Source organism: Leucopleurus acutus (assembly GCF_964270905.1).
Source record: "Leucopleurus acutus genome assembly, chromosome: 5".
Lineage (NCBI taxonomy): Eukaryota > Metazoa > Chordata > Mammalia > Artiodactyla > Delphinidae > Leucopleurus > Leucopleurus acutus.
The window spans coordinates 2,812,129-2,830,002 of NC_139147.1; the positions used below are offsets into that span (position 1 = coordinate 2,812,129).

The 17,874-nt window shown below is 55.6% G+C and overlaps 1 protein-coding gene across 1 annotated transcript in view; it reads left to right on the forward strand.

Moving 5' to 3' along the window:
• Window positions 1–5,543: 5,543 nt before the first annotated feature.
• Window positions 5,544–17,874, forward strand: part of CBS (cystathionine beta-synthase) — a 30,184-nt gene continuing 17,853 nt past the window's right edge. Inside the window, exons 1-7 of the mRNA XM_082839542.1 lie at window positions 5,544–5,634; window positions 9,301–9,508; window positions 12,683–12,789; window positions 14,815–14,949; window positions 16,311–16,390; window positions 16,470–16,604; window positions 17,142–17,211. Coding sequence (XP_082695668.1) covers window positions 9,309–9,508; window positions 12,683–12,789; window positions 14,815–14,949; window positions 16,311–16,390; window positions 16,470–16,604; window positions 17,142–17,211 — 727 coding nt within the window. The 5' untranslated portion in view covers window positions 5,544–5,634; window positions 9,301–9,308. The remainder of the gene's footprint in view (window positions 5,635–9,300; window positions 9,509–12,682; window positions 12,790–14,814; window positions 14,950–16,310; window positions 16,391–16,469; window positions 16,605–17,141; window positions 17,212–17,874) is intronic.

A 17,874-nucleotide genomic window follows, 5' to 3' on the forward strand; every position in this document is an offset into this window, starting at 1 on the left:
GGGCTTCCCTGGTGGCATAGTGTTTAAGAATCCGCCTACCAATGCAGGGGACTTGGGTTCGTGCCCTGGTCCAGGAAGATCCCACATGCCACGGAGCAACTAAGCCTGTGCGCCTGTGCTCTAGAGCCTGCGAGCTACAACAGCTGAGCCCGTGTGCCACAACTGCTGAAGCCCACGCACCTAGAGCCCGTGCTCCACAAGAGAAGCCACCGCAATGAGAAGCCTGTGCGCTGCAACAAAGAGTAGGCCGCACTCGCCACAACTGGAGAAAGCCCACGCACAGCAACGAAGACCCAACGCAGCCAAAAATAAATAAATAAATAAAATGAAATGAAAATGGCCAAATAAATTGTCTCTGGGACCTGGAACTGGGGGTGGAAAGAGACTCCAGTTTTATTGGAGTATAGTTGATTTACATTGTTGTGTAATGCTTCTACCATTAGCTCTTCTGCGTTTGCTTTGCCACCCTGTGGATGAGAACCATTTCCTCCTGCTGTCCTGTAACTGGAGGGGCCAGCCAGCCATCTGCCACCCAGACTCACCTCCGCAGGAGAGTTCACACGTCCCTCATCTGCCTCAATGTCCTGCCTCTTCCTGAGCTGCAAGCCCTTTTGCTGGCCCCTAGGGCCCTTGGGTGCAGGGATAGCAAACTCCTCCACAACAGACATTTATTTTTTCACAGTTCTGGAAGTCCAAGATCAGGTTGTTGCAGGATTGGTTTCTCCCTCCTTGGTTTGTAGATGACCGCTTTCTCCCCGTGTCCTCATGTGGTCTCCCCTCTGTGAGTGCACCCCTGGTGTCTCTTCCTCGTCTTATAAGGACACCAGTCAGATTGGGTTCCAGCCTGCTATGGACTGAATATTTGTGCCCCCGTCCCCCAACCAGAAAAACCCCAATGTGACAACAATTGGAGGTGGGGCCTTTGGGAGGTGATGAGGTCGTGAAGGTGGAGCCCTCGTGGTGGGGTTAGTGCCCTTATAAGAAGAGACACAAGTGAGCTTGTCCCCTGCTCCTTCCCCCAACGTCTACAAGCCAGGAAGAGAGGCCTCACCAGGCTGATCTTGCGCTTCTAATCTCCAGAACTATGAGAAATAAATGTTTGTTGTTTAAGCCGAGCCCCTACTCTTGTTAAAGAAAATTATTCTGACACTTGTAAAAAGGGTAAAGAAGACGTTATTTGAGACTGTTGCAATAGGAGAGAGAGATGGGGCTCAACTCCCAGTACAAGGAGGAAGCCGGGGATTTGCTGCCAAGGAGCGGAGTGAGGGCTCAGTGGATGGAAGACTACTAGGAGACATCAAGGCAAGGAGATTCCTTTTTTTTTTTTTTTTAATTTATTTTTGGCTGTGTTGGGTCTTCGTTGCTGCACACGGGCTTTCTCTAGTTGTAGCTAGCGGGGGCTACTCTTCGTTGCAGTGTGTGGGCTTCTTATTGCAGTGGCTTCTCTTGTTGCAGAGCATGGGCTCTAGGCACACGGCTTCAGTAGTTGCAGCACGCAGGCTCAGTAGTTGTGGCACACGGGCTTAGTTGCTTCACGGCATGTGGGATCTTCCAGGACCAGGGATCGAACCTGTGTCCCCTGCACTGGCAGGCGGATTCTTAACCACTGCGCCACCAGGGAAGCCCTAAGGCGGGGAGATTCTTGATAGACAGACCTTGTAGAGTTCTTGCTAAAGGCAGGCCAGGGACTTCTACATCCAAAGCGGGGGGGGGGGGGGGGGGTGATCAGATACGGGGCGGGGCAGTCTCTCTAAACTGACTTAGCAGGATTCCTGCTAAAAGTGGCCTACGCAGGCCCAAGACAAGGTGTTGGGGGGATGCTAGTGGAGACGAGGGCTCAGAGGAGCCTGACCAAGGTTTGGTCAAGGAGTCTTAGTTACCCTAAAGGCCTCTTTTTCACTTAATCACCTCTTCAAAGACTTTATGTACAAATATAGTTACATTCTTAGGTGTGTGTTGGGGGGCGGCACTTGACATATGAACTTGGGGAGGTCACAGTTCAGCCCATAACAAGGACACATTGTGCAAGCAGATAGGGTAGGGGGTCCCCGGAGAAAGAGAACCAGGCATGGCCTTCTCAACACAAGAGAAGCCATTTTTGGCCTAAGCCACTTTGTTTTTTTCTGTTTGTTTGTTTTTGCTTTTGTTTTAAAATTGTATTTTATTTATTTATTTCTTGGCTGCATTGGGTCTTCATTGCTGCGCATGGGCTTTCTCTAGTTGTCACGAGCGGGGGCTACTCTTCAGTGCGGTGCGCAGGCTTCTCATTGTGGTGGCTTCTCTTGTTGTTGAGTGCAGGCTCTAGGTGCTCAGGCTTCAGTAGTTGTGGCACATGGGCTCGGTAGTTGCAGCGCGCAGGCTGTAGGGCACACGGGCTTCAGTAGTTGTGGCGTACAGGCTCAGTAGTTGTGGCTCACAGGCTCTAGAGTGCAGGCTCAGTAGTTGTGACGCACAGGCTTAGTTGCTCCATGGCACCTGGAACCTTCCCGGACCAGGGATCGAACTCGTGTCTCCTGCATTAGCAGGCAGATTCTCAACGACTGTGCCACCCAAGAAGTCCCCTAAGCCACTTTTGTGATCTAAGCTTGGCCACAGTGCTTGCCCTTAAACTGGTCTCAGTAATTAATGATCTTTGGGGAAGTGAGGGAATGCAGGAACACAGGAAAATCAATAAAGAAACAATAGTTCAGACGCTGACTCAGCACCACTCCTGTGGTCTCCATCCAGAATGCATCCCCTGGGTGGAATCAGACCAAACCAAGGACATTCTACAAAATCCCTGGCTTGTACACTTCAAAAATGTCAGTGTCCTGGGGATTCCCTGGCAGTCCAGTAGTTAGGACTCCACGCTTTCACTGTTCAATCCCTGGTCAGGGAACTAAGATCCCACAAGCCGCACAGCACAGCCAAAAAAAAAAAAGGGAGGGAGGAAAGAAGAAAAAATGTCAATGTCTTAATACAAAGAATAGCTAAAGAGACGCAGCCACTGAATGTGGCATGTGGTCAGGGACTGGCTATGCAGGACACTGTGGGAATGATTGGCCAACTGAGGAAGGTCTGTTGGTTAGATCATAGTTTTGTATCAACGTTAACTTTTTGTTTTTTAAAGTCTTTAATTTTTTCAAAGCAGTTTTAGCTTAACTTCTTGATTTTGACAGTTGAAATATGGTTATAGGAAACAATTCTTTGTTTCTGGGAAATACACACTGAAGTAGTTGGGGGTAAAGGGACATTGTATCTCCAACTTACTCTCAACCATTCAGAAAAAACAGATAGATAGATGGTAGATAAATTGATGACAAAGACTTAGATACATATTTTATATGTAAGAATCTAAGAGAGAGAGACACAGAGAGAGAAGTATAAAGCAAACATAATAAAAATTTAACATTTGGAAAATCTGGATGAAGGGCACCTGGAAATTCTTTATACTATTTTACTATATACTATACCACTTTTCTGACATTCTAAAATTACGTTAAAAATTTTTTTTTTATTTTTATGCTTGCCCTTTAAAACAACACAAGTTCATTGTCTCTCACAGCTCTGGAGGCCAGAAGTCCAAAATCACGGCGTCGCAGGGCCGTGCTCCCTCTGAGGCTCTGGCAGGGGTCATTCCTGCCTCTCCAGCTCCTGTTGCTTGTGTGTTCTTGTCTTGTGCCTGGATGACTCCAGTCTCTGCCTCTGTCTTCACATGGCCATCTCCCCACTGTGGGTCTGTGTCCAAATTTCCCTCTTATAAGGACACCAGTCGTACTGGATTTAGAGCTCCCCTCTTTATTCACTATGACCTCATCTTAAGTTGATTATATCCTCAAAGACCCTATTTCCAAGTAAGATCACACTCAAAGATTCAGGGGTTAGTAAAAGTTTAACATCTGGGAATCTTTGAGTATCTGGGAATTCTTATACTATTCCCGCCACTTTTGTGGCAGTCTGAAATTATGCCAGGATAACATAATTCGGAGCGTAATTTAAAACTCCCCACTGGAAACCCTCCCAGGCGCCCCAGGTCTTTGAGGCTAAAGTCCAGATCGTGGCCTGGACTCCGCCTCCCCTCCCACCTCTGACCGCACCTGCTTCTGCTCTGGCCACAGTGACCTTCCCTGCTTCCCCGGACACCCTGCTTTCTTCCTGCCCCAGGCCTGTGCACTGGCTAACTTCAGCCGGGGACATCCTTCTCCAGGACAAGATGTGGTGCCTACGCTCTCTGCTCAAGGGTCGCCTGTCCACAGAGACTTCTGACCACCTGATCTGGGACTCTGCCGCTCCTGTCTTTCTCCGTTCCCCGCTGTATCATTCTTTATTATCAGTGTCATTAGTGGAAGTTTTTTTATGAAGTGATGTCTGTTGAGCCCCCTCCCCTAGAACAGCAACCCCACAGGCACAGAGGCCATTTGTCTCAGCCTGCTCTGTTTCCCATGCAGCGCTGGGAGCAATGCGGGCACGTGGCCAGCGCACTAAACAGTTGGGTGCTGGGCCAAGTAACTCCATCCTGTGTGTCTGCCCAAGCCTGGCGGCTCCGCCTTTCACTTAGTCACTACGGTGCAGGAGAAACTCAAGGGTCAGGGATTCTCCGTTCAGCTCGGAACCTCAAGAGGCAGGCAGGCTCTTTAAAAGTCGAGAGCACCCAGTCTGGAATATCGTTATTAGCGGTCGCCTTCCCAGCGACCAGGGCCATCCTGGCCGTCAGCCTTTGGCGCCTTAGGCGCCCGTGAGAGCCTGCCGGCAGCCCGGCTCCCAGCGGCTTTGTGGCTTCTGGCCATGTCCACGTGCGCTCAGCTTCCCTCCCTGATGGGAGCGGTCACCGGGCTGGGCAGACAGAGGGGCTCGGCCGGCGAAGCACTGTGTATGCTGAGCCCTTGGACCGTGAGGGGCAGGAAATAAGTCGGGACAAACCCGCCGTGGTGGATCCGAAGCCCAGGTGCAGAGCGCCTACTGTCTGCGCGCTGGGTCCGCCCGCAGCTTTCAGCCCCCTGGGGTCCCGCGACCAGACAGAACCGTGTCCGGTGGTCGCGGGACCGGGCCAGACCCAGCAGGCGGGATGCGTGCTGAGGCTCATCCTCAGGGCCTTCCAAGTCCTTCTTCTCTCCAGACCGCACGTTTTTAACTCATCAGTCAATATTTATTTATTACACTCCCGCAGAGCAAGGATTTACCCAAGTAAAACAGAACCGGGACATTGGGTACAGTGTTCGCACACCCCTGGATGCGGGGTTTGGGTTGGGGTCCCGGGGCGGGAGGTGGGGAGAGGGTAGGGGTAGGCGGAGCGTGCTGGGGTCCCGGGAGTGAGGGGAGAAGAGGGGACAGAGGCCACCGGCCCAAGGCTGCGTCAAAAGAGAGTAGGTGATGGGGGTGGGGTCTTGACCCAAGGTGCGGCAGTGGGGGAGGGATGGGGGCGTGGCGGGTGGGCGTGGCGAGAGGCGGGTACGAGAGAGGTGGGGGCCGCGCGATCCGCAACTCGGGATTGGCCGGAAGCCGGCCCCCGCCCCTTCCTCTCGGCCAATCGCCTTCCTTCCACTCTGGCCGCCTGGTCCCCGGGGTGCCACCCAGCCCCGGGGTCGCGCTTTCCGGGTCACCGCTCGCCGCTCCCGGACGCGCCCAGCCCGCCGCTTTTTCCCGGTCTCGGTCCAGGTGAGCACTTGCCGGACCGTGACTCGCCCCACCCCTAGGCGGAGGGATCTGGCCGGGGTCTGGGACGGGGTCCCCGCCTCGGCAACCGCTGGGCCGGTGTTGCATCATCTACATCTGCCAGCCGCGGAGCTGGCCACGCGAACCCCGCGTCCAAGACCTTCCCCTTATCGCGAGTCCAGACTGTCTTGAAGCTGGGGGTTCCGCGCCCACGTGGCCCAGGGCCTTCACTCCAACTCCTGCGGCTGCGGAGGGGACGGCAGGGGGCGCGAGCCGGGGGGCGTCGAGCTGAGACTTTCGGAAGATGCGCTCTAATGGTGGCATCATTGATTTTTCGCTGCATTTTGGATGGGAAATGGTTGTCTCGAAAATTGCTCTTTTCTGCCAGTTCTGTGGAGTGGGCGGGGGGGGGCGGGGTGTAAAATATTGATGTAGTTGCGTAGGCTGCACGGGAGGTGGCTGCCCGCGGTGGGAGGGAGCGCAGGGCAAACAGGGCCCTGCCTCCAGCACGTACTAAGGGGATGGGGCAGGGTGCCCTGAGACCCCCACTTCGAGCCCTAGGCTAGGCGGATGGCTGAGCTGGAGAATGGGGAGGGGGTAGTGGGGAAGGAGCGGGAGCGCAAAACTTAGCCTCCCAAGAGTTACCTGGGGGTGTTTATCCCAAACGGTATCCCCAAAGGCCAGGTGACCGGGCGGTCTCCAGATCCTCTGTAGCGTCTCAATTACCCGCCTGAAAAGTCTCCCTTTGAAACGGGAGTTTACTACCTTCCGCACCCTTGGCCCTAACTGGCCCCCTTTGGCCGACTGGTGCGCGCGTGCAGGGCGCTGGGGGGCGCGGGGGGCGTGACCCCAGGAGGGTCTTGGGGTTTGGGGTGCGGCAGGAGCCAGCAGGACCGCGCCAGGGGAGCCCGCCTTCCCAGCACGCACGTGCGTCGGCGCGCAGGGCGCTGTGCCCGCGGGGAGCTGTGCCCGCTGGGAGCTGAGACGGGCTGCAGTGGACTGAATCCGCGGGTTCGAACCCGGGTCGCCCAGCGAGGGTCCCGCCGAGTGCCTGTGGGTTCCACGGAGGCTCTGTCGGTCTCGATTTGAGTTCCCAGCAGCCCCTTACCTTTCAGGAGGTCGCTACAGGCGAGGCAAGTCGCCACATAGGAGGCGCAGGGCTGCCTGCGTCTGCGTGGCGGGTCTGCGGGGTGTTCTGGCCAGGGGGCTGCCGGCCTGTGGGCCTCTGATGGGGAGAGAGGTGTACGACAGGGGCGCTTCTGCACGACGGAAGAACCACCTACCCGCGGGCGCACCGTGGAGCGAAGGCAGTGTTCCGCTTACCTCGGGGGCTTTTTGAAAGGTGGAAGAGGGACGCGGGACGTCCCTCCGTGGTTTCACGAGGGGAACTGAACGCCTGAAAAAGTACTTGCTGATCCAAAGACTTGAAGGAACCTCTGCTCTAGGCACGTTTGGGGGCAGATCGGCTGGGAGGCTGGTTTCTCCCGGAAAGCCGTGCGCCGCGGGCCTCGTGGATTTGAAACGGATGTGATTGCCAAGAGTGGGGGTCTCCGCTTCCCCGGCGCGCAGGCTCCGGCCTGGGCATCTGGGGCGACCTGCTGGGTGCTGGTCTGCACCTGGCCCTGCGCTGGGAGACAGGGAACCAGCTGGGGCGGCCTCTGCCCTTGCTGATGGTGGCGGTACCCAGATGGGGCCGCTCCCGAGGAGAAATCCAGCGGGTCCACGAGCCTCCATGTGCACCTCCAAGTGAGGGGCCCTTTGCACCTTCAGCCCAGTTCCGCCTGGGCCACCGAACCTTTTCACAGCAAACTGCCTGCCGAAATGTCCTGGGGAGCAGAGGGGCAAGGCTGGGGGCTGGAGGAGTGGTGAGGGCTGCACTCAGAGGTCACCCCGAGCCACATCCCCTACCTTGAGCTCCTCGCAGGGGCCTTCCAGACCCACAGGGCTCCAGAGACTTGGGGTGGGGGGAGCTTTAGGTTTACAGAAAAGTTGAGAAGAGAGCAGAGTTCTCACGTACCTCCCCCCTCACACTCACGGTTCCCCCTATTATTACCATCTTACGATTTTTACAATTAATGAACATTATGGTTAACTAAAGTCCCTACTTATTCAGATTTCCTTAGTTTCCCCTAATACCCTTTTCTGTTCTGGGATTCCATCCAAGACACCTCATTCCATTTCGTTTTCACTGCTCCTTACGGAGTTGGAGCCGTGGTGAGTGTTCGGTTATCAGCCTGGTGAGTGATGGCTCCGCGCCGGCCGTGGACCGGTCCTCTGTTCAGTGTGGGAAATCACAGGGCGGCAGCCGAGCGGCTGAGCTCAGTCCTGGTTTCTGAAGATGAGAGGTGGGCGTTTGCTCATTGTCACCACAAGGAGCTGGGCAGGGCTGCAGCCTCTTTGAGTGTGCCCATTCCCTTTCCTTTCTTTCTTTCTTTTTTTTTTTTGTCATCTATTTTAAGGTTCCATGAGATTTTTAATTGATAAAATACATGTAATATACTGTTTAACTATTCATAAGTGTCTGAATTCAGTAGCAATGCACACATTCACAATGTTGTGCACTATTATCTGTACCCCAAACTTTTTCATCACAACTCTGTACCCATTAAACAGTGACTCCCCTCCCCCTGCCCCTGGGAATCTCTATTCCACTTCATGTCTCTCTAATTTGCCTATTCTAGGTAGCTCATATAGGTAGAGTCATGCAATATTCTTCTGGCTTATTTGACTTTGCAGAATGTTTCATTCCTTCTTTTTTAGGGTAAAAATATATTTATTAACATCTTCATCTTCCTCTTGTTACTTCCATCATATAAATGTAGTCTTTTAAAATATATATATTTATTTATTTGTCTGCTCCGGGTCTTAGTTGCAGCATGCGGGATCTTCACTATAGAATGCGGGATCTAGTTCCCTGACCAGGTATCGAACCTGGGCCCCCTGCACTGGAAGCACGGAGTCTTAACCCCTGGACCACCAGGGGAGTCCCTAAATGTAGTCTTTCTCAAACAACTTTATTGAGATATCTTTGATATATAAAAGTCATATATATATTTAAGGTGTACAACATGATGTTTTGATTTATGTATACATTACGAAAAGACAGCACAATCAAGCTATCAAGATGAATGACATTCATCACCTCTACATAGTTGCTGTGTGTGTGTGTCTGTGTGTGTGTGTGTGTGTGTGTCTTTGTGTGTGTGCATGTGCTCACATGTTGAGAAGATTTTAAAACTTCATTGTTTTTTCATGGCCAAATACTCTTCCACTGTGTAGGGAAACCACATTTTATTTATACATTCATCCGCTGACAGACACTTGGTTTGTTTCCAGGTTTTTGCTATTGTGAATAGTGCCGTTATGAATGCGGTGGGCACATACTGTATGTTTCCATTTTTTTTGGCTATATGCGTAGGTGTGGAATTGCCGGGTCACACGGTAGTTGTATGCTTAACCCTTTGAGAAGCTGTCCAGCTGTTGTCCACAGCAGCTGGTGCCTGCGTAGTTACGCCTTTTCCTGCCGAGCTACTTGAGTGAATGGAGCTCCACGCCCAGTGGGGGCCGGGCGCGCAGGATTCCCAGGACAGGCAACAGAGAAGCAGACCCTTCTGCAGGTGTTTGGAAACTGCCCGAACTGACGGCATCTCTTCCCCTTGCCTTTGACAGATCCCACCATGCCTTCTGAGACACCCCAAGCAGAAGAGAGGTCTGCAGGGTGCCCCCACCTCTCAGGGGCACACCTGGGGAAAGGAAGCCTGGAAAAGGAGCCTCCGGGAGACAAGGAGGTCCTGTGGATCCGTCCCGATGCCCCGAGCAGGTGCTCCTGGCAGCTGGGCAGGCCTGCCACCAGTTCTCCACATCGCCACACTGCTCTGTGAGTCCCCTTTATGACCATAAGATGGGGCAAGAGTTTGCTACCTGAAGCCAGGCAGCCACAGGGACCTGGGGTGTGAACCGCCACCCCACCACCCCCGTCCCTTGCAGTCGCTCTGGATGGATGGTGAGCTGGGGTGGGAGGTATTTTATAGCTGAGTCCCCCAAGGCTCAGAGAGGCCAAGGCTCATTTGTGCTGTAGCGCAGCACCTAGTTCAGTGCCTCCCAAGAGCAGATGCTCAATAAATAAAGGGATGTGCCCAGGTCCCACGCTCTGAGTGACAGGTAGGGGGGAGGTTTCTGATCCAGATCCGTCCGGTTGCACACTCTTGTAGTTAGGATCATGCCTGCCCTTCTCTGCTCAACTCCAGGCTGTGAGATATTTTTCTGTAGTGGGGTCTTTGTGGTTGGACTGAGACTGTTGGATGAATAAACCGCGACTTTAAGCCCTCTCTTGGGTATTCATGTGTCTGCAATGATCTCATTATGAATAACTGCAGTGGAAAATGCAGTTCGTTTAGTCACAGCACCTACTATATGTGTGCCCTGTTCTAGGTGCACAATCAGATCAATCAGTGGGAAAGGAAAAAAAAAAAAGGCAAAAATCCCTGAGCCATCATGAAACTCGAACTGAGTTCACTAACTCTTAGGATTATCTTTATTTCCTTAGTGTTCTCTCCCAGAAGTACAACAAAGGAGTCGGAAGAACATGCCTTTTGGATGTTTGGTTCTTATCCTTCACACACTGCTGTACCAACGTTTATGATTATTGATTTTCGATTCAGAACGGGGGGGGGAGGGGGAGGGGGAGGGGTGCTCTCCTCACTGGGGCCAATGGACCGAAGTAACATTTACAAACCCAGAAGCTCCCAGCGTTAAACATACCTCGATTCTGGGAGCTCAGGAGGCCAAGTTGGCCGCCGGCCATAGGGCATGAGCCCCTGCTTCCAGAACAAAGCAGGGGGTGAAATGGCTCCGTGAGCTTCTCACGGGGCCTGGGGTGGCTGGGACACCATCCTATCCAGGCTGCAACCTAGCATCACACCTGCACTTCCCGTGGTGGCCTGACCCTCCTAAAACGCCCTGGTGGGGTTGCTGTCCCATCCTGAAACTGCTTGTCCCAGTTCAGGTTATGAGGAGCTGGGCCCGGGCCTGAGGCTCTGGGGCTCACCGGCTGTCAGGACGCTGGACCCGGGTCCCTGGACGAGGCAGCCTAGGCGATCCCGGTGGTGAGAGCACAGGGGTGATGAGACGGGTGGCCTGGGGAGCCCTCAGAGCCGGTACCTGGATGGGCAGGAGGTGCCAGCCCTGTGGGTATCTGGGGAAGGGGTTCCAGACGGTTCCCAGATAGGGTGGGCTTAGAACGAGGAACAGAATGGGAGCAGCAGAGGGAGGGGAGGGGCTGCGGAGGGGAAGCAGAGCCAGGCACCCTGCCAGGCGATGGGGTTTCAGGTTATTCCAGGGGGCTGTAGGGCTCTGCTCCCGGAAGCCTGCTGGGCTGTCCCAGGGAAAGCAGCTGAGATAAGGTGTTAAATTCCCTCCCCAGGCCCGGCCGGATCACCTCAGGCAAGCTCCCCAGGTGACTTTCTGCGCCACCCCACCCCCCCGCCCTGGTGCTGAGTCAGGAGCCCTGAGTTCTCTGCAGGGGCGGGCTGGGCCTCCCAGTTCAGGCCGCTACAACCTCTGCTGGGGGTGGATGACTCAGCCGCCCTCCAGTGCTTCCCAGGTGTTTACCCCTCCTGCCCTGGCTTTAACTAGTTAATAAGTCAACCCCGAGGTCGCCCCTAGAGCCTGATCTCCCTCCAAGTCTGGGGTCAGGAGCCCTTTGCCCCCGCCCCGGCTCTCCCCTCACCCCAACTTCCGCACCTCTCTTGGCCAAGCCTGCCTCTGGGGGGGCTCGGGGCGTCCGTGCCACCTTGGAGGGTGCAGCTGGGCTCCAGCCAGGCCGTGTTGCTGCCTGTGTGGGCCCCGGGGCGGAAGGCGGCATTCCCGGGGAGCGGGGAGGAATCTACATGGTTAACGGGTCCCTGCAGTGGGGACCGCGGCTCACGCAAGCGTGAGAGCCGTGGGGTTGGCACCTGAGAAATCCAGGGTGTAGGAAGCCATTAAGTTTCTTGGAACTCACGTCAGTTTTGCATATTCCGGGATGAATAGTCGGTCCCTGAGGATGAGGATGGAGGCAACATCGTGGGGGCCACTCAGGAAACGCAGGTATCGCAGCGTGCACAGCTGAGCAGCAGCTGAGCTGTCCCACACCTTCCTGTCACCTGTCACCGGCTGCTCAGCTGGAAGAACCACGGTGGGGGCAGTCACTCGAATGTGAAGGGGGACAGTTGGTCCATGAGAAGCGAATCCCGTTCTGAGCCTGGAGACCCACCTGGGAATTCGCCTGACCTTAGCCCCAAGGACAAGAGATGACCCGCCAGAGGCCTTTGTTCTTTGGTCTGAGTATCAGGCTTCCTGCCACCTGTGCCAGACACTCTGAGTGATGCCAGGTGCCTGGGTGGGCTCTTTGCAGTCACTGTCACTGTCACTGCCCGGTGGCCAGACCGTCTGAGGGGGTCTCTGTCCAGGGGTCCCCACCAGTTTTTTCATCGAAGAAAAGGAAGGGAGGTATCCCAGGAGGCAAGTGCTGAGAGAGGAGATGAATTGAAGATCAAAAACCTAAAAAGATCAGAACTTCCCTGATGGTCCAGTGGCTATGACTCCGCCTTCCAATGCAGGGGGCGCGGGTTTGATCCCATATGCCAAAAAAAAAAAAAAACCTAAAAAGGTGGACCAGGACGTGATGTTTTGAAATCAGTGTTTGTTTGTTTTAACTTTTTTATTTGGAAATAACACTCAAATGAAGTTGCAAAAATCATACAGAGAGGTCGTGGGGACGTTCGCCCAGCTGCCCACTGATACCATCTGTTACCACAGTGCGTTTTCAAACCCCGGAAACATTGGTGCAGCTGTTCACTAAACTGCATTCGTTTTCATAGGTTTTGAGGTGAACTTGCCCGTGCATATGTGTGTGACCTTTTAGCAAATGTGGATTCGTGTACTTGCCACCCAGTTCCTCATGAAAGGCAATTCTTGGCTTTACTTCTTGATTTATTTAAAAGAATGTGCTGGCGTGCCAAGGCTGGTACCATTTTGTTCTTCTGAGTAATCGTGGACTCCTCTGTTTTAGGGAGAAGTCTCCCAAAATCCTGCCAGACATCCTGAAGAAGATTGGGGATACCCCGATGGTGAGGATTAACAAGATTGGGAGGAACTTCGGCCTGAAGTGTGAGCTCCGTGAGTGCCGGCTTCCTGCGCGCGGCTCGCAGGCCGGGGGCGCGGGTGGGCCCCTCACACCCTGCGGGAGGGGTGTTTGACCACGTCAGGTGAGGTCGGGAAGCACCCAGGACAGGGCGGGCTGCTGGAGGGTGAGCGAGCCCTCGCCGGAGTCGGTGTAAGGGAGGCCGTGGCCTGTGAGCTGAGGCCTGGATTGTGGAGGGAAGCGTGTCCGGGCAGATGTTGGGGGCAGAACCCGAGCCGGGAAGGCGGTGCTCTAAGCCGGCAACTGCAGGAGCAGAGCGGCGCCGTTCTGTCTCGGACTCTCGTAGGGAGGGGCAGCCATGCCGTGGGTGGGGTGGGCTGACCTGAGAGCCGGGGCGGGTTTTGTGATGAGGGTCCCAGCCATCAGCGGGCAGGAACTGGCTGCCCCGGTGCTCAGACAGACATTCGCATCTCACTTAGGAGACAGTGGGGATTTGGGAGCTGCGTCTGGTACACGTGGGGATCACCTGAGAGTCTTATCCAAGTCCTATGGAGAAGGGACTTCTTTGCAGGAGGCTGTTTCCAGGAACACAAGAGGGTGGGGGCCTTTCTTCACCTCCACTGTTCTCCCAGCTCGGAGCCCAGGTAGATGTCAGCCTTGTCCCAGAGGAAGTGACAGATGCAGAGGCCCTGGGGCGGACCAGGCCCGGTGCTGCTGGGGCAGAGAGAGCTGGGGAGGGGAGGGCGTGGGGGTCCTTGGGGGCCAACACCTCCTAGGGGAGGGACCGAGGCCACGTGGTCGATGCACCCCAGAGGCATCACCACCAGAGGCTTCCCGCGCACGCCTCTGGTGAAGAATTCTCTCATAAGCAACAAGCTGCTGGGGGTGTATCAGAACAGCCCAGGAGAGCTATCGTCTGCTCTGTGCTCCTCCATCAGGTAATAGAGACCAGTAACCAGTACCCCGTAGGCATGGGCCTGCTGCGTGCGCATCAGCTTGGCAGGCGCCCCTGAAGTAGGTTTTACTGTGTCCATTTTACAGATGGAAAAACCGAGCCCCCGGCGGATCAGCTTGAATCCCTGCGCCTCTGTTGGCTTTCCCACGGGCTCACTAGAATTTTCTAACAAGTCATTCAAGTGTGTGACCTACAAGAGTCTGGGGTGCAGGGCTCCTCAGCGGTCAGACATTCAAGAGCCCCTCCCTGCGCCTCTGTTGGCTTTCCCACGGGCTCACTAGAATTTTCTAACAAGTCATTCAAGTGTGTGACCTACAAGAGTCTGGGGTGCAGGGCTCCTCAGCGGTCAGACATTCAAGAGCCCCTCCGTCACTGTCCCGGCAGGGGCCTCTCTGGGTCTTGTGGATTTCAGAAACCAGGACAAAGCAGGAGGAGCTTGTTTTGTGGGTGCTGCAGGCCGGCCTGGTCCTTCAGTCACATTTGGTGCCCCCTCTCCCCCTTTTACGAACACTGCATGTTTTTGAGAGGTGGGAGGGAGCCCTCCCCCAAGGAAAGAAGAGCAGAAGCAGAGGCTTAGGCACGGGAGAGGACGTCGTATCTGCTAGGTGGGGAAGATGGCGGGAGGCGGGTGTGGAAGGTGTGTGGGTCCTGGTCTGTGACGGGTGAGCTGTGGCTTCAGGACATCAGGTCGTCTGTCATGATCCGCTGGGTACGGCGGGGCTGTCTGCCCTGATTTAAGCCTGGGCTCCAGTCGGCCGCCCCCTGCACGCCCAGCAAGTCTCTTCGGGACTGTGCTGCATCACGGGGGTGGCTCTGCTCCATTCATCCAGCTGGGGGGGCTCCTTAGGCTGCTCTGTCTCATGCACTTGGAGTTGCCACGTGGTCCATGGTGGATGGGACGGGCAGGTGGCAGAAGCTCCCGTGGGCAAGCACCCTCACCCACGTCAGGTGTGGGAGGTGGCAATGGAAAGGCGATGATTTTCAGGGCCACTGAAGCTTGTCCCTGCATCCTGGGCGTATCGGGTGCTGGGGAGGGGACGGCACGGCAGGCATCCCTTAGCGGTCGGGGTCCTCTTCCTCTCTCATGATGCGTCTCTGGCTCCAGTGGCCAAGTGTGAGTTCTTCAACGCGGGCGGGAGCGTGAAGGACCGCATCAGCCTGCGAATGATTGAGGATGCTGAGCGCGAGGGGACCCTGAAGCCTGGGGACACCATCATCGAGCCGACGTCGGGGAACACAGGTGGGCGCTGCCACGGGCCAGAGCTCCCGGCCCGGGTGACCCGGGGCTGCACGCGCCGGTCTGTCCGGCGGGCCCTTCCCTTCCCTGCACGCACTTCGCTCAGCTCCTGATGCCTGTGTGCAGGTGTGTGGCTGCGCCCAGCTTTCTCTGATATCTTGCCGTCCCAGCTGCATTGGTGATGTTGGAGTCTGTTATGTGGGCAACTACACCTTGTAGTAAAAATCTGTCCGAGTTTCCTTTGGCGGTAATAAATCCCACAGCCTAGGCGGCTTAATCAACAGACATTTATTATCTCGCAGTCTGGAGGCTGGACCACTGACATCAGGTGTCAGCAGGGCGGGTTCCCCCTGAGGCCTCTCTCCTGGGCATCTTCTCCCTGTGTCCTCATGTGCATCCCTCTGTGTGTGTCTGTGTCCTGATCTCTTCTTATGAGGACACCAGACATACAGGGTTAGGGCCCACCCATATGACCTCGTTTAACCTTAATCTCCTCTTCAAAGACCCATCTCCAGTTAGAGTCACGTTCTGAGGGGGGTTGCAGGGTAAGACTTCAACAGATGAATTTTGGAGGGACACAGTTGAGTCCATAACACTCCACCCTCTGGCCCCCAGAATTCATGTCCTTCTCGAATGCAAAGTACATTCACCCCCATCCCAACAGCCCCCCAAAGTCTGAACCCGTTCCAGCACCGACGTTAAGTCTCATCTAAGGATCACCTAAGTCAGAGGCGGATGAGACCTGAGGCTCGATTCCTCCTGAAGCAAAATTCCCCTCCGGCTGCGAACCTTCAAACCGGACATTTATGTGTTTCCAAAGCACAGTGGCAGGCCAGGCACAGGACAGACATTCCCATCCAAACCCAGAAAGGGGTCGTGGGTCCCAAGCAGGTCCGAAGCCGAGTGGGGCAAACTCCAGGAGATCTTGAGGCTCCAGAACCCTCCTCTCTGGCTCCGTGTTCTGTCTTCAGACTAACTGGGGTGGCCCCTCCCCTCAGCCCTGGGCAGCGGCCCTGACCCCTTTGGAACCAGGGAGGAGGCGTCCGGCCCGGGCCTGTGCCCGGGCCCCGTGGTGGGGCTGGGGATGGGAACACGTGGGCTCCACAACGTCTGCTGCTATTGTCACCTCCCAGGCGCCCAGTAAGAGCTGGAGGAATTGGGGTTCATGGTGGGCAGCCTGCTCTTTTCTCTGGGCACACTTGCCTTTTTATCTCTGCCTCCACATTCTCCTCTTATCCCCTCATTTGAGGGCAGAAGGGGATGACGTAGGGCATTTCTGCAGCGCCCTCTCCCCTGGGCCTTTGGGGCTGGAAGCGGGGTCTCGGGGGCACCGTGCCCCCTCTCACTGCATGTGCTGTCCCCAGGGATCGGGCTGGCCCTGGCTGCCGCGGTGAAGGGCTACCATTGCATCATCGTGATGCCAGAGAAGATGAGTACTGAGAAGGTAGGCGGGCATCTCCCTGGCCCCTGCCCCTGCGCTGTAGGCCCGGTGGGGAGGTGAAGGCCACCACATACCTCTGCAGGTGGACGTCCTGCGTGCCCTGGGGGCCGAGATCGTGAGGACACCCACCAATGCCAGATTCGACTCCCCTGAGTCACATGTGGGCGTGGCCTGGAGGCTGAGGAATGAGATCCCCAATTCTCACATCCTGGACCAGGTGAGGGCCGGGCCCTGGGGGCGACTGTGTGCCCAGAGGCTTGGGACCAAGTGGGGCCTTCCCTGGGGGATGCCTGCCGGGGGCTTGGGGGTGGTGTCACATCTGCAGCAGGAGCAGGGGCCGCAGAGGGACCGACGCACTGGGACACGGTCACTGGCCTCTCCCAGCCCAGTGTGTGGCCAGCAGGGTCGGCCAAGCCTTTGGCTCTGCTGTCTGTGTGCCGGCTTCGAGGGCTCAGCTCAGTGCGCTGGAACGCCCTTTGCAGAGGACCCGGGAAGCTCTCTACAGGCATAAAATACATGCAGACCTCTTGACTGGAAGCTCTTTGTCACTCACTCCACGTCTGGGTTAATTCAGAAATCGCATCTTGTGGAGAGCTGGTTTTCATGCTTGGTGTCTGTTGGGGTGCCCGGGCCATTCCCCGAGCTGCCGGCATCCTCTCTGGCTTTGCACTGAGCTGTTTGCCTGGTGCCCTGGGGCTGCTGCCGGTTCTGTGCCTCGACTTCAGCACGACTCCTTTGCTCTCTTTCCTTGCAGTACCGCAATGCCAGCAACCCTCTCGCTCACTACGACATCACGGCCGAGGAGATCCTGCAGCAGTGTGACGGTGTATACTTCTAACCCTGCTGTCCATCTTGACTGGGAGTGTACAAGTCACTTACCCGCTCCTTCGTAAACTCCTTTTAATCCTTCAAAACCCAGCTCCAATGTCCCCTCTCCGTGAAGTGCTTTCTAGAACATTTCTCTAGAGCGGTTTCCTCCCTCTTGGACCTTGCCTGTGCCTCTGCTATAGCACCAAACATACCATGTGGTTGTATCTGTTTACCTAGCAGTCTTTCCTCCAGACCTGTAGGAGCTCCTGAGTGCAGGGCACAAGGGTGTCCCAGGCTGGTTCTGGGCTCACAGCTGGGGCTTCACGTTGCTGAACGGCACTTGGCCTCAAGTCCCAGCCTGGGCACTGAATTCAACATTGGGGTTTTCTCATCTACAGAACTGGGGTGGTGACATCTGCAGTTAGCTTACTCTGTACAGACATGAGGCTGCTTGGAACCTCTCCGCACAGCTGGTGCCAAGGCCGAGGGGGTTGCGATGTTTTCTGCCGGGCTGTTTCCCTAAGAGGTCTTCGGAAAGAGTTGCCAGGGGCTTGGCACCCCTGGCTTCCTGTTCGGAGCCTAGCGTTGGCTTAAGTGCCCTCGTTCCGTGCCCAGGAGCCAGGCAGCAAGGTCCAGGCATTTGCTCACCCAGGTCTTATGTGTGAGAATCCTCTCAT